At 41.5% G+C, this 13977-nt stretch overlaps 1 protein-coding gene across 1 annotated transcript in view; it reads right to left on the minus strand.

Annotated features, from left to right (window-relative positions):
* Positions 1–852: 852 nt before the first annotated feature.
* The window catches only part of CDH26 (cadherin 26), a 13478-nt gene continuing 353 nt past the window's right edge, over positions 853–13977 (minus strand). The window contains exons 2-16 of the mRNA XM_009643737.1: positions 12742–12819; positions 12535–12657; positions 11885–12046; positions 10489–10636; positions 9686–9852; positions 9388–9516; positions 6934–7119; positions 6476–6744; positions 5720–5862; positions 5255–5488; positions 4491–4718; positions 3389–3513; positions 2916–2990; positions 1784–1867; positions 853–1062 (exon numbers count right to left, since the gene is read on the minus strand). Coding sequence (XP_009642032.1) covers positions 853–1062; positions 1784–1867; positions 2916–2990; positions 3389–3513; positions 4491–4718; positions 5255–5488; positions 5720–5862; positions 6476–6744; positions 6934–7119; positions 9388–9516; positions 9686–9852; positions 10489–10636; positions 11885–12046; positions 12535–12657; positions 12742–12819 — 2361 coding nt within the window. The remainder of the gene's footprint in view (positions 1063–1783; positions 1868–2915; positions 2991–3388; positions 3514–4490; positions 4719–5254; positions 5489–5719; positions 5863–6475; positions 6745–6933; positions 7120–9387; positions 9517–9685; positions 9853–10488; positions 10637–11884; positions 12047–12534; positions 12658–12741; positions 12820–13977) is intronic.

A 13977-nucleotide genomic window follows, 5' to 3' on the forward strand; every position in this document is an offset into this window, starting at 1 on the left:
TAGGGAATCTTGATACCATCCTTTCTTTATCATGTCATCTGTTTTATCAACGGTGCTTGAGTAAACCCATTAATTTCTTCATGGTCACTTGTAGCTAGTTTAGAGAAGATAGTTACTTGAATGAAAGGAGTAATCACACCTTGTCCTCTGTCAACAGTTTCTTAGCATTTAGAGTATTGTTTTTGATAGTGGAATAATACTACCAGCCACCAGATGCCAGCACAAGCATGCAAGCACGAAATAAGTGCCTGTTTTATGCTAAAAGGCAAGGCTGGTGCAGACCTCTCAGGTCATTATGGGGTTACGGTCATACTAAGAGTGGAAGTGCACTTTCTCTTCAGTGTTTCAGTGTCATATAGAAATAAAAGGTCTAATCATGAAGTCAGATCCGCGTGGCACTGTACTAAAGTTAATATTAGATTTGGAGAGCCTGCTTACTGGAGAAAGGACTCGATCACTGGCCTAGCTGGTAATTGCCTTCTCTGTTCAAAACTGGCTTATTTCCATATGGAACTTTGACTGGAATTTCTAGCCTAGTAGATCTACTGTGGTTTTTTCCCTTTGCATACTAAATTGAGGATCCTTAATATCAGGTCTCTATTGGTGTAAGTCTGCACAGAATATGCCAAAATCTGTCCATCATCTCTACAGAGCAGAGTGGACCTTCCAGACATGTCACGTTCTTGGCTGCAGGCATGCAAACAGTGCAGGCAGGAAGAATAAAAGGCCAGGTACTCATGGTGCAAACATACTGCAACGCTTTCTAGTGCAAATGGTTCTTTTTTTCAGAATTTGTCAGTGCTTCTGCCGGAAGCCTCTGCACCACCATGAAGTAGTCATAGCCTTTTGAAATTAATTGGATGATGGAAATTGCTTCTGACAGATTTCTTCCAGAGCAGAAAAATTTGGTCCCAGAGTGTTGAAGAAATCAACAGACAGCTCCTCACTGCCAATGGAGACAGAGCAGAAGGAGTTACTTTGCTCTAGCTCTCCTTCATCAGTGTATCTGCAAGGTTCATAGATGACCCCATAATCTTCCAGTGTGCTTTGGTAATACAGTTTCTAAAAAGGGAAGAAACAATGCAAATCGTCATGGAAGCTTCTACTGCCCTTTTCGAAATTAAAAGAATTAATGCTATGCAAATTAGGCAGGTAAGCCAGGAGGTTACAGTGAAGAGTATGAGTCTTTCTATGATAAGGAAAAGTTTTACTGAAACTCTTAGCTGCATAAGCACCAGTCCCTGAACTTGCCCTAGAGAACAAATGAGGCAGAAATACCATTTGATCTGTCCTGCATCAGAGCACTATCAAGTAAACATGACTGCGTGGAGGCATGCACTCTGGCCTAGGGAGGCATGGAGGACAGGCCTGGGAACATGCAGCGGCCAGAGAGAACATGGCAAGAGGAACCAGGATTTCCCTGATAGCACAGAAGTGAAAGAGCAGGGAACCAGACTTTAACCCTGCCTGCACAGCAACAGAAAGCACTTTAGCCCCACTTCCCCATCTTGAAGAATTTGTTACAGGTGACAGATGCCAGCCTTGCAGTAACTGCTGGGTGACCAGCCAGAGGCAGCAAGAAGTCTAGGAGACAAGGCATTTTCAACACCAAAAGTCTTAAATATTTCCCCAACAAATATATCCCTTGTTTTCAATTGTAACGCTTCTTAGATGTAGGCTGAGAGAGTAGCCAAAGCCAGAGCAGCTTTCCAGTTTTCCAAGCCTTTTTTCCTATTCTTACAAGCCAACTTGACAGAGGAGGGAGTCAACACTCATTTCTTACCTGACGCAGTATTTTGTCCACTGTCTGTGTGATGCCATCAAGGTGCCCTACTTGGAATGCCTTGTAACTACCGTACAGGCCACCCTGGAAGACAGACATAATATCTCAGGTTTGACCAGCATAAAGTCACCTACTAACATTTCTTTCAGATACAAATAAATCCAATTATCTTTCTATCTGTTACGTCCATTTCTCTTGTGCTGTCTTCTCCAGTTACATTGCAGCTTTTTCTGTTCAGGGACTATTTCTTCTTATGAGTACATACTCCATGTGTACCTGGAGCCACCAATTGTAGGCATTCTTCACAATCTGCAGTAATTAAATTAATTTCTTCCTCTAAATGTATTGAATTCCTTTTCATTAATGGCACCAAACATGACCTCAGAACTTTATAATGTCTACTCACACAGGTAATCCTAGCTCCTAACTACAGTCTTAAGGATTGTGGAATTGGGTTCTCGCATACATAGCAAGACTATTTTACATTTTGTTTGCTTGCTGTAAGACAAGAAATTGTTCTTAGAATCTCTTGGTGATCGCTACATACTTATGAAAAGAACACACGGCAGTCACCTACTGATGTAGACCAGAATTTTCTTCAGGCATTCTTTACAATAAAAATAGACATCTGTTAGAGAATACAGTACAAAAATCCACAGAACAAACTTTAAATCCTTGAAACCCCAGAAGTACATCTTATAGTCATAAAATTACTCATAAATCCTGTCCCCGCTTCTACAGTATGTTAAGGAGAAGGCGTTGACCAGCACATTTTTCATAGATAACTGAAGAATGATGGTTCCATCTCACTTATGCCAAGAACTGAATAGAATCTCGTGCATATCAATTCAGGTACTGTGATAAGAATTTTGGAAGAAATTACGCTTCCAGATATTTAGAACAATAACTAATGAACAGGAGGGCCAGTCTCAAACTGAAAGCTGTTAGAAAAAAAAAAAAAAAGTTGTCAACAGTATTTTAAATGCACATGGAATCTCCAAGTGACACTTATTTTCTAATTGAACTATATTGCACTATTCTTCCCACTGTTATTAATACCACACCTCATCTTTGGGATTACCAGTTTCTGTGGTATAAAAAAGGGCATTTACACAAGGAAACAGGCAGTTACCTCAGCACTCACTTCTTCTCCAGCCTCCACAGACATGGGTGGCAGAGCAGCATGATCTGTAATATCCAGCTCAGCCTGCATACAGGGAGAGGGAAGGTATTAATAAGAACCTGAACAAGGCTGTGGAGGATCACACTTTTGCAGCCTTCCCTTCTTCACTTTCATTTACTTCCTTGTTGAAAACACTAATACGTGCAGTGTGACAAGAGACAATGTGCCTCCTCATCTGTTGGATTCACCAGTAGGATGGGGCACCTGGGAAGGTCCTGCTGGTAGGAGTGGTAATAGTCTGTGACCAACTAGCATTATCCAGTCCATGCAGAACACCACTCCCCAGATATGCTTAGTGGCAAAAAAAAAAGCTTTATTTTGCTCAATACCAAAACCAGAGGAAACATAATAAAAGAGATTACTAGTACCAGATTCAGCCACAGCACTGGTGGGGTAATGTGAATATATGCTTTTGCACTTACTTGAGATAAAGACATTCCGCTCTCTTCATTATAATTGATTAAAGTCTGTTCACCTTCTTCAGGTGGAACAGTGGCTTTGCTTTTAGATCCCGGCACAAAAAAACAGCAAAGTAGAATACTGGAAACTGTTGAAACATGAAAGGGAACGATGAAATGGGCATTGTGAATAGATCTGTGGCTCAATACCGTGGGCTGGTGAGGTACCCAGCCCAGTTCCAAATGAGCTAACTTGGAAACCTCCAGCAATGCTTGGCCTGGAGTGGTTAGTCTGCTTTAGAAAGCCAAGCCGTTATCTCCACAGAGCACTGCACTAAGCAGGCAGACACACTAAATCACTCACAGGTAACCAAAGGAATATTGGTCAGATAATCTATTCATTTTTGCTTCAGATAAAGAATCAGTAGTTCATCTCTTCAGCAGTAACCAACATGATCTGCTAGAGGAGAAGTAGCAGCTCTATAACAAACACTTACTTCTAGCCACAATATAATCATGATTTTCACAAGTAACAAGCTGAAAAATTCCACCTGTTTTTTGAGTTTAGATATTTTCTTTTTTTCCTAGGTTACATACTTGTATTTATTGTTGTTCATACAATAGTAGTCCATGCATCTATGTTATCTTCCCTTCTTCACTTTTCTATAATACACAGTCCTCACCCTTTCACATCCCAACCATGAGTGCAGATAAGTTTCACTAATCTTTCTAGTGTCTTTTACCCTGAGTTGTCAGCCTTGGAGACCACCTTCCTCTGCACTGCACGTTGTATCACAGTGCCTAGTAATTTGAAAGTTTTCTTGGCTATCAAAAAAGATCTCTTTGGTTACTAGATGGAAATGGCAATGTCTTGTATTGGAAAGCTAAGGTCTTCCTAAAATTTGAAGAGAGAATGGGTCATGGACCAGGCCACTTGTTTGGAAGCACCATGAAGAATGCAAGTATTAACTGCTTGCACCATGGCTACGCTCTGACACATTAAGGCAAATGGCCTCTCCTGTTAAGGCTGGTAGATTTTTAGCACACGTTCATGAGCTGCAATTGCAATGAGATCCAATGGGCAGATGACAGATAACTTGCACACATAAGTTAGGAGGTTACTTACCCAGTAGTAATAAGAAAGCCATCAGTATTATCGCAATGGCACCACCTCCAAGTCTTGCTGCTGCTTGTGGAAGTGGTGAATCTTTACATGTATGTCCATCCGGGCAAAAGCAGAGCCTAACGTGCTGATTCTGCCTTGTAGAAAATCCTTGCCTGTCTTGAATAATGACAGGCACCAAGTAGCTACCTTGTGGGAGGCTTTTTAACATAAAAAGTTCAACAGACTCCCCTGAAAAGAAGACAAACAAATCATTTCAAGACTCATAGAAAGAAATCTGATATTCTACAGTCCCTTCTATTGATAATCAATGGGAAACTCATTTGCACCCCAATTTCAAGTACTTTTTCCAGCCTCAATGCACCATAGTAAGTAGGACAAAATGACATCCCACTTTATCACCTTGCTGAGCCTTCTGGGCAAAGAGATCTGTTCCAATCTTGCTGCATTCTGGCATAGCTGCACTGACAACCTCTAGAATTCATTAGGTAGTTAATCAAACGCAGAAGGGGTTCCTCAGCTGTCTCATCCCCCTCTCTGCAATTCGAGCACATTGCTTCTGGTCCTGTCCTCAGCAGAATTGAAGAACAACATAACTTTTTTACAAAGTGCAGTAACTTTATATTTTGAAAACTGTTCTTCCATGTCCTTTTGGTTTCACTGAGACTAACCAGTAACAAACCATAGAAGTAAGAGACAGTGAAATTATTAGAGGGCACATAACTGACAACAAACTTCTCATGAAGGGCATGAAAGGAAGAACTTACCAAAGTTCCCTCCTAATTTCCAGTTATGTGTCACATCTTCAGCGTCCTCAGCCAGCTCAAATGTAAATGGCCCAGAATGTGAATGGACCAGAGCAGACTTAGCTTTTATAATGAGAGGCATCCCTTCTTTTTTGTCACACACATCTAAAGAAGGAGCCACTAACGTTGGCATATGAGCATTAATGTCAGACAAGTAAAGCAGGATGGTGCCAGTACCGGTCTGTGTTGGAATACCTAGATAGGAGCAAAAGAAACAGAAAAACGCTCACAACTGTGTATCAACAAAAGGCAGTCCATTGGCAGGATCTCCATCTGGTTTATCCTACTAGTCACACATGACACAAGTTTTAAACATTAGGGGGTTCTCCACTCAGATCCTTAGGCTTGCTATCATTTTATATCTAATGTGCACCTCATCTCAAACAGTCTAAATACTGCTTGAATATTTTCTGACTGGCTACTTACCACGATCAATAGCATGAACAATAATGGTGTACAGGCTGTCGTTCACATGAGGGGATTCTTGATCAAATTCTTTTGCCACAGTAAGAACTCCAGAATTTTCATCCACACTCAGCCAACCATCTGGGTCATGGGCTAGTTCATACCTTAAAAAGAAAGGAAAAATTACAAGTTACAATCTTAAATGGATTTTGAAGAATAGAAAATTTCTACTACGCCTTTCTTCATCCATTTGAGCTCTGTAGGTATTTTTACTTGACAGTGATGCTTACTTTTGTTAACTGCATGACAAGCTCTGTATTTTAACACAGCCAACAAGCAGTTCTCCATACAAGTCCCCATACCTTGTACAGGCCCACTAAAACTGTTCCTAGGGGCTGAGTAAGTATCTAATTTCCACATCAGATTACCATTTTTACTGCCAAGCACACCTTAGTCCTTGCTATGGGATCAAAATTTTGTTGTCAAAAGTAACATATAAATAATGCAACACGGTTTTAGGCAAAACTATTTTGAGAACAGCAGAAGCATTGAGCAACCAAGGACTGACTGCACTTTTAAACTGTATCTTACAGAACCAGCTATCTGGATCTGCAGTGTCATCAATAGTGAACCTGCACCTCTAATGTATATGTTCATATAACTGTAAACATATATGTGTATGCATTCATTTATGTACATATACCAAATTAAACTTGAAAACCTCTTTATATTCCTAAGCTATTTCTCATTCGGAGAGTTAGAAGCATCTTCACTTACTTTATCTTATTTGGCACATTATCTGGATATGTGGCAGGATACCTTCTAAATACTCTCCCAGGCTTCATTGAGTCTTCTTTTTGGACAATAAGTATAGGAGGATGAAACCTAGGAGCACGCTGTGACTGAACGACCTTGATGTTAACAGTTGTATTCGTGGATTCCAGACCTGAGATTGTCAGAGTGCCGTTTTTACACGAGAAGAAAGGTTCTTCATTTGCTACAGAAATGACAAGTCTCATCTCAGAGTCATCTTCATAGCTGAGAGGCTGAAAACCCCAGACAAAAGTCTGATTAGCAGTTATGACCCTTGGTTTGGCAGTCACCTCTATGTACCTGGAACTCAGAGGTGAGCTGAGCTCACCAAACTCAAGACTGATGCTAAGCTATCATTCTTGTAATCAGACTGGCCACGCTACACATTGCCGTGCTGTAGCTCATCCGTTACTGCTCATTACCTTGATAATACTCAAAATGCCTTCATTTGTGTCTGGATGTGTCTCAATGGTGAACTGTTCCTTCTCATTGCCTTCTGTTATGCTGTATTTTGCTCTCCAAGCTGGGGTGTTGGGAGAGTCTTTATCTTCCACTTGGAGCCATAAGATAGCTGGATGTTCTTGACCTGCTGAAATCTGTAGCTGGTACTGGGAGGGGAAAGGAAAGAAAGAAGGACTATTTCTATTCTCCAAGAGGAAGAAGTTTGTTCGCCAGTTCTGAGCCAGAGTTCCACCATCAGACCATGTGGAGCTACTTTCTGCACACGCTGTTGTTGTCTGTGGCGGTTCATGAGTCCCCACCCAGTGACAGAGAACTCCTATGGGAGTTACAGAACTAACTTTCCTCCAACACATTCCCACTGACTTCATAAATGACTTATTATTAAACCCGATCTTCATCTAAAACCAGGAGACTACTTGTCTCGCCTAATATTGATATACCAATAGCCCCATAAATGCCACTGGGGCTTTTTGTCCAGGATTGTCTTCTGCCATGTAGAAGAGATTGGTGCATACAGGCTTAGGCTAGAACTAGTCTGCAGATGTTACCTGACGTTGTAGAAAGCAAGTATGTGTGAGATCTTTAGGTAATTTTTTCACAGTGTTTTAAGTTTTTGACGGTGCAATGTAGCCACCAGCTTGCCTAACTAGCACTCCAAAGACAGGCTAAGAAATGCCAATTAAATCACCTAGGTCAGAAATCTGTCTTAAAAGATGAGATGATAATAAAATGTAGTTTGTTTGTGTTTATTTTCTTCATAGAAATTGGTCACTGGTTGAGATGTGAAAATTCAGACTCTTGCCTTCTAACATGTAAACAATACTATCCTTGCATCACAACTTTTAAAAATGCTGTAAAGAATAATACATGTACTCAGATAGAGGGAACAAATCACAGTTGTGAGAAGGCTCAGAATTTTACTAGACTAGACTTAACGATGGTGAAGCACAGATTTCTTGTACAAACCTGTTTTGACAGATTATCTAACCTTTTTCCCTCAGGTCTTCCAAACACCATTCTGCACATAGGAGACCTACCATAGTAACACAATGGTAAGTGTGTTTGCTTTCATAGGTGACTTTGTACCCACCCGTTGCCTATTCGTACTGTTCACAACTTCAAATATTTGCACATACCAGTGCTTGACATGGCTCTGCACTCTGGTTGTGGGTACTGGTTTCAGCTGGCATAGTTAATTTTCTTCATAGTAGCTGGTGCTGGGCTGTGTTTTGGATCTATGCTGGAAGCAGCGTTGATAACCCAGGGATGGGTTGGGTCCTGCTAAGCGGGGCTTACTCAGAGCCAAGGCCTTTGCTGCTCCTCACCCCACCCCACCAGCGAGCGGCTGGGGGGGCACAAGGAGCTGGGAGGGGACACAACTGGGACAGCTGACCCTGACTGACCCCAGGGATACCCTATACCATATTGCAGCATTCTCAGCCATAAAAGCTGCAGGGAAGAAGTGGGAAGGGGAGGACATTCCGAGTTACAGCATTTGTCTTGCCAAATAACCACTACATGTGATGAATCCCTGCTTTCCTGGATATGGCTGAGAACCTGCCTGCCCATGTAGTGAGTGAATTCCTTACTTTGCTTTGCTTGCGTGCACAGCTTTTGCTTTACCTATTGAACTGTCTTTATCTCAACCCACGAGTTTTCTCACTTTTACCCTTCCAACTCTCTCCTCCATCCCAGCAGGGGGGAGTGAGTGAGCCGTGTGGGGTGCTTCGTTGCCAGCTAAGCAGGTTAAACCACCAGCAATATTAAACCACAGCCATGTGTCAACATGCAAATTACAAAAACAGTCTTTCTGGGACCTGAGCTGTTAAGGGGATGGGCACCTGAAAATGCATAGTTCTTATCTGAATCCAGGTGTAGCTGTCTACCTGTTCTTAGCTCCTCAGAGCCCCCTTCCTGCCAGCAAGCTCAGTCGCTCCCACTCACACAGCAAATGCCCTACAAGCACCCTCACAGAATATGACCGCAGAAGCATTGTTACCACACCTAATAGCCCATTAAGAGGTACTGAGTTTGTAGGCAGGCAGGCTTAAGGGCATTGAGATCCTCATGGATCAAAACTAGGATCTTCCAAGAGCAGATTGTAATCAGCACCTTAGCTTCTCGGATGTTACAATAAGGTAGTCAGCATCCTTACGCTAATAGTGAGGCATAAAGCTTCTGGTGCTGCACACAGAAAACTAACAAAGTCTATCACTGTCAATAGTCGAGCATTCTCTTACTGTTTGCATTTTTAAGAGATACTTCTTCTGACACATAAAGCTCATTTGCACATGTTTTGGCCCTATTCTGCAAGTGTCTGAGGGTTCCCGTTTCCACTGATGTGTGTATTTAGGAGTTTGAAGGACTGAAGTGTATTTATAAAGGCTCAGTGAAGTAATAACATTTCTCCTTACATTATCACTAGTAAATACAGGGAGGTGGTTGTTTGCATCTTTGACAGCTACATTCACTGTTGCAGTAGATGAGAGCTGGGGAGTTCCATGGTCACTGGCTTGAATCAGAAGTTTGAAAGAGTTGGCAGTCTGAAAAACAGAAGAAAGGAAGTTGCAAACTTAGTTCAGAAGCAGTTCCTACATTTTGCCAATCACAGCTACAAAGCTGGATGAGATGCTCCTTCCCCTTATATCTGGTTAACATGCAGTGAACATGTATCACGCATTAAATGATAAGAAGCTGCCATATGTACATCACCTTATAATCCAGGCATCCTGACAGAAGTATTAATCCTGTGGTAGGATCAATATTAAATGTAAATCCATCAGGAAGGGGCATTTCCATACTCAGAGAATAGGACACCCGAGAATTTGCAGTGCCATCTTCATCTTTGTCAAAAGCAGTAACTTGGAAAACTGGCTCATCTAGGATGAAGAATTGAGACATTAATAGAAGCGTTTAGTCTTGGCATGGAGTTTCTCAGGCCTGTCTGCAGGCTCTTGAACTCACAAGTCATAAGAAAACCTATAAACTTCTCCTGTGCCTATGGTTATCCCTGCAAAGACTCTGTCCGACACCTCATTTGGGTGGCAAATCTGCCTAAAGTACTGTTAGACAACACAGAGAGTTACCACACTCCTGAATCTCAAAAACATTTGCTAGTTGTTGATGCCAGCTCCTGAGCAGTTGGCACCATGCCCACATGTCTACACACCCAGATTTTTGTATTTCTAAATCAGTGTGTCTGACCATCTTCTGCAAAGCAGTCTGCATGTGCAGGTCCAGATCCACAGTTAGGTTAGCCTTGTAGTTAAGAAGAAATGTCTTAGTTTTTCCAGAATGTCTCCACTGTTTTGCTAATGTACATTGAGGTTAATCAGACAAGAAGTCAGGAGGTAGGAAATAGTCCTTCATAGGGAATAGTCCCTAAACCCGTGAGTGTTTAAGTAAAATGTAGGGAGAAGAAGAGATTTAGTAAGAAAGGAAAAAGGAAGAAAAGGAATTAAAAAGAGAGCAGTCATATACAAACCAGTAGTATCCCTTGTTCGGATGGCACTTACCTTTACTGTGGTTCTCTCTTATTGTAACACTATATTCCTCCATGGGAAACTGAGGTGCGTTGTCATTAATATCTTTAACCTTTATCTTGAAAAATAAAGAGTGGTCCAATAGTTGACCAGTTTTTCTGGACACAACATCGAAATGTATCTAAATGAGTAGTGACAGATATCAGAATGGAATGAATGGTACCATTCAGACAGCAGAATAGAACAAAAAACTTTCAATGTTGAAGCTGCTTCAGTCATATTTGGCTAGCATTTGACCTTGAGTTGCATCACTAAGACATTATTTCACCTTTCAAAGGTAGTAGATTGAGAATGGTCATCCTGTGCATTAAACAATACTTAAAAAAAAAAACCCAAAAACGGTACCTGGAGCTGGATCAGGGTTATCTGAAATCACTGCCTAATACAACATACATAAATATCCCTGGGGCCAGACAAAAGAATGGTTTCACGTGTGCTTCCCAATCCTGAAGTATTTAAGTAGTACATTCAGTTTTCTCTAGCTGCATTTCTACGATATTTTGGCTCCACATCCATGAATGTGCAAGGGATTCAGTTCTGAATGCAGAATTCTTCTTTGCTACACTGATTTCTGCTTTAAAACCAAGCCCAGAGTGTCTGCCCTAGACCAGCTGTGTGTCCACTGGGGAACAGAAACCTCTCCCAAATTTATCTTTTCATTATGGAAGGCAAGACCTTGCACAGAAAGCCACACGGAATGGGAACCATCAACTGGGTACAGCTAATCCACAGAGACACACAGAAATCATCACAGAATAAACATAAGGAGACCACAACTGAAAAGTTTTTGCAAAAGGAAAACAAACCCACACTCAATATTTCATTCATACACTTGTTATCACATTTCTTTCATTACGCTTACTGCTTATGAACACTTTTCTGCTTTTTAAGGAGAAACATACGCTTACTTTTATGTAAAGTTACAGTAATACAGCTTTGCAGCTCCTCCAGTGTTACCTATTTGCTGTAACGCATAACTATTTGCTTCCATTCCCTTGATTTTTGGGTTTACAGCTCAGTGTTCTGGCCACTACAACTGTAACATACTTTGAATTTCAGGACAACCTTTCCATTTTTTAGATTATGATCAAGGGTCATATCAAAAAGAAGACAGAAGAGAAGCATTCAGATGTTTGTGGAAGTCCAAACATGCCACAAAGATTTATTATTGATAGTGATGTGGAAGTTACCTATTGGTCTCTGCTGAGACAGTCATCTTAGCACTTTACAGGCTCAAAATAGGAAAAGGAGGTCATAAAAATACATACTTGAAATTCTTATAGGTGTGTCTCATTCTTGTGAAGCATTTAGCCATGAGAAAGCAATTAATATTTGCAAACAGTTTTAAGTATTTTTTAAAGTGTGTTACCTGAAAAGTTGGGGTCTTTTCTCTGTCAATGGCACGATGCACATACACGTGCCCATTTACATCATCTTCTATAGAAAACAATCCAATCTCTGGAGATTCATCTACCCCAGGTCCACTGATTAAATATTTTACTGATGTATTAAATGATCTGTTATTGAAGAGCTTTTGAAAAGAGAAGTAGCACAATGCAGTGTGAGTAAGGAAGATGGAACAGAAATAAAAAGACTTCAGACCAATTCTCTTCCCGCCCACCTTCTCTTTGCAGATGGGGCCTTGCTTGCAGGCTTGGTCTCAGCCAAGTCACCAGCTTTCTGGGTTCCAGCATCACTGCTCTCTGCACAGCGTGCAGGTACACAGCTCTGCGCAATGACTCTCCAGCCTCTCCCACTCTAGAGGCCTTCTTTCCCCTGAGCATGCCTGCAGCTTCCCACCGAAAGGAGCAGTATACCCCCCCCACCCCCCCCCCGCCACACACACAATTCTACCCAACTCTGTGTAAATAAGACAACTGTGAACAAATAAGGTTTTTTAAAAGTTGCTGTTTGATGCACAATTCTTGCCCTCTCCTACCTTTGGTATTTTATTGTACAAGATGCAGTGATGAACACCTTACTGAGGTTCAAGAACTTTTACTAAAAGGTTGTTTGTACCTGTCCAGCGTATTTTGGGAATGGTCCTTTGTCCTCCTCTTCAACATCAATGACACTGATAACCCAGGTCCTTTTTGTACGCTGTAGAGGACGTAGACTGTCTAACTGATAAGACTCTATCCACTAGCAGGTAAAGAAGGGCATTTAGTATCATAGTTTACATATTAACAGTTGTGTATCTGTTACTACATAGGATTGACTACAAACCTCAGTACCCTTCTTTCGGATGGCTTGTCTTAAACTGAAGTTTTCAATTTCATGAGAAAAACTGTTGGCAGCAGTAACCTTGTGGAAAAAAAAAAAAAAGTGATTGTGAGAAGCGTGTTTAACTAGAAAAAAATATGTTGTCTAGGAGGAATTTGGCTTCACAGAAACATATTGATCTAGTTTTGACAGCATTGTATTAAATTGTATCTAACCCTGGAAACTCCACAAATACCAGCCATCTCATTCCAAATGGATTGGCATGAGAGCTTGGATACTAATTTCTCTGGTCAGGTGATGTCAGTCCCAGACACATGCAAACACTGCATCTAACAGTCCAGGGTCTTATCTCTGTGGCTTTTCTCAAACCAAGTTATCTTCAGTTTTTAAAATGTTCACCTCTGTCTCTCTGTGTCTAGTGCTCCTTTAGAAGTTGCCTGGTATTGGTAGGACGTAAACCTGCTACTGGAAACCAGTTAAGTCTGGGGAGTATTTCAGGTTCTCAGATGCTGTGATGTGACTCTGAGTGTTCCAAACATAGCTGATTTACCAGAAGATGAACACTGGACCGATGTCTCTAATCCAGAGGAGTAAAATACATTGTTGAGAATGGTGACTGTACCCTTATTGGCAGCATTTGCCCTTCTATGAGCTCCAGCTACCCGCACCAGCTGCAGACACTCCTTTTTCCTTGAAATCTTTCACAACGAAGGAGTACGACGGTACTCAGATTACACTACTGCCACTAGCTTACAGGTAACTTGCACACCTTCCCCCTGGTACTGGCTGCTTTCATTGGAAAGCTTGAGGCTTTATGGCTCATTCCATCAAATGTTTCCAGTGGTATTTAAAAAGTGAAACAGAATGCTTCTGGCCCAGACTTGGGCAAAGGTTGGGCCTTTACCCCGTGACCTTTTCCTGAAGAAATTAAATACTTATAAAAATGCCATGGTCATTGACTTGGCAAGCAATGGGGGCTCACCAGTAATGCCTTGGAGCTATCCTGTAAAGCTGTGGTATGACCTGGGGCAACCGCTCTGATGTAAAACCAGCAAGGAAGGCTTTAACTTGGCACTTGCATCTAGTATTTCTAAGCTTTTTTCCGGGTTCAGCTCTGTCAGCTTGGTTAAACTTTGTCTGTCCTGGATCCCGCACACAACCTGCTTTCCCCTTTCCATACACGTAGCCACTTTTGTCTGTACTGGAAGCTTTAACTGTGTTTTTTATGGCTTCCACGCT

This window comes from Egretta garzetta, unplaced genomic scaffold (assembly GCF_000687185.1).
Source record: "Egretta garzetta isolate BGI_Z169 unplaced genomic scaffold, ASM68718v1 scaffold158, whole genome shotgun sequence".
Lineage (NCBI taxonomy): Eukaryota > Metazoa > Chordata > Aves > Pelecaniformes > Ardeidae > Egretta > Egretta garzetta.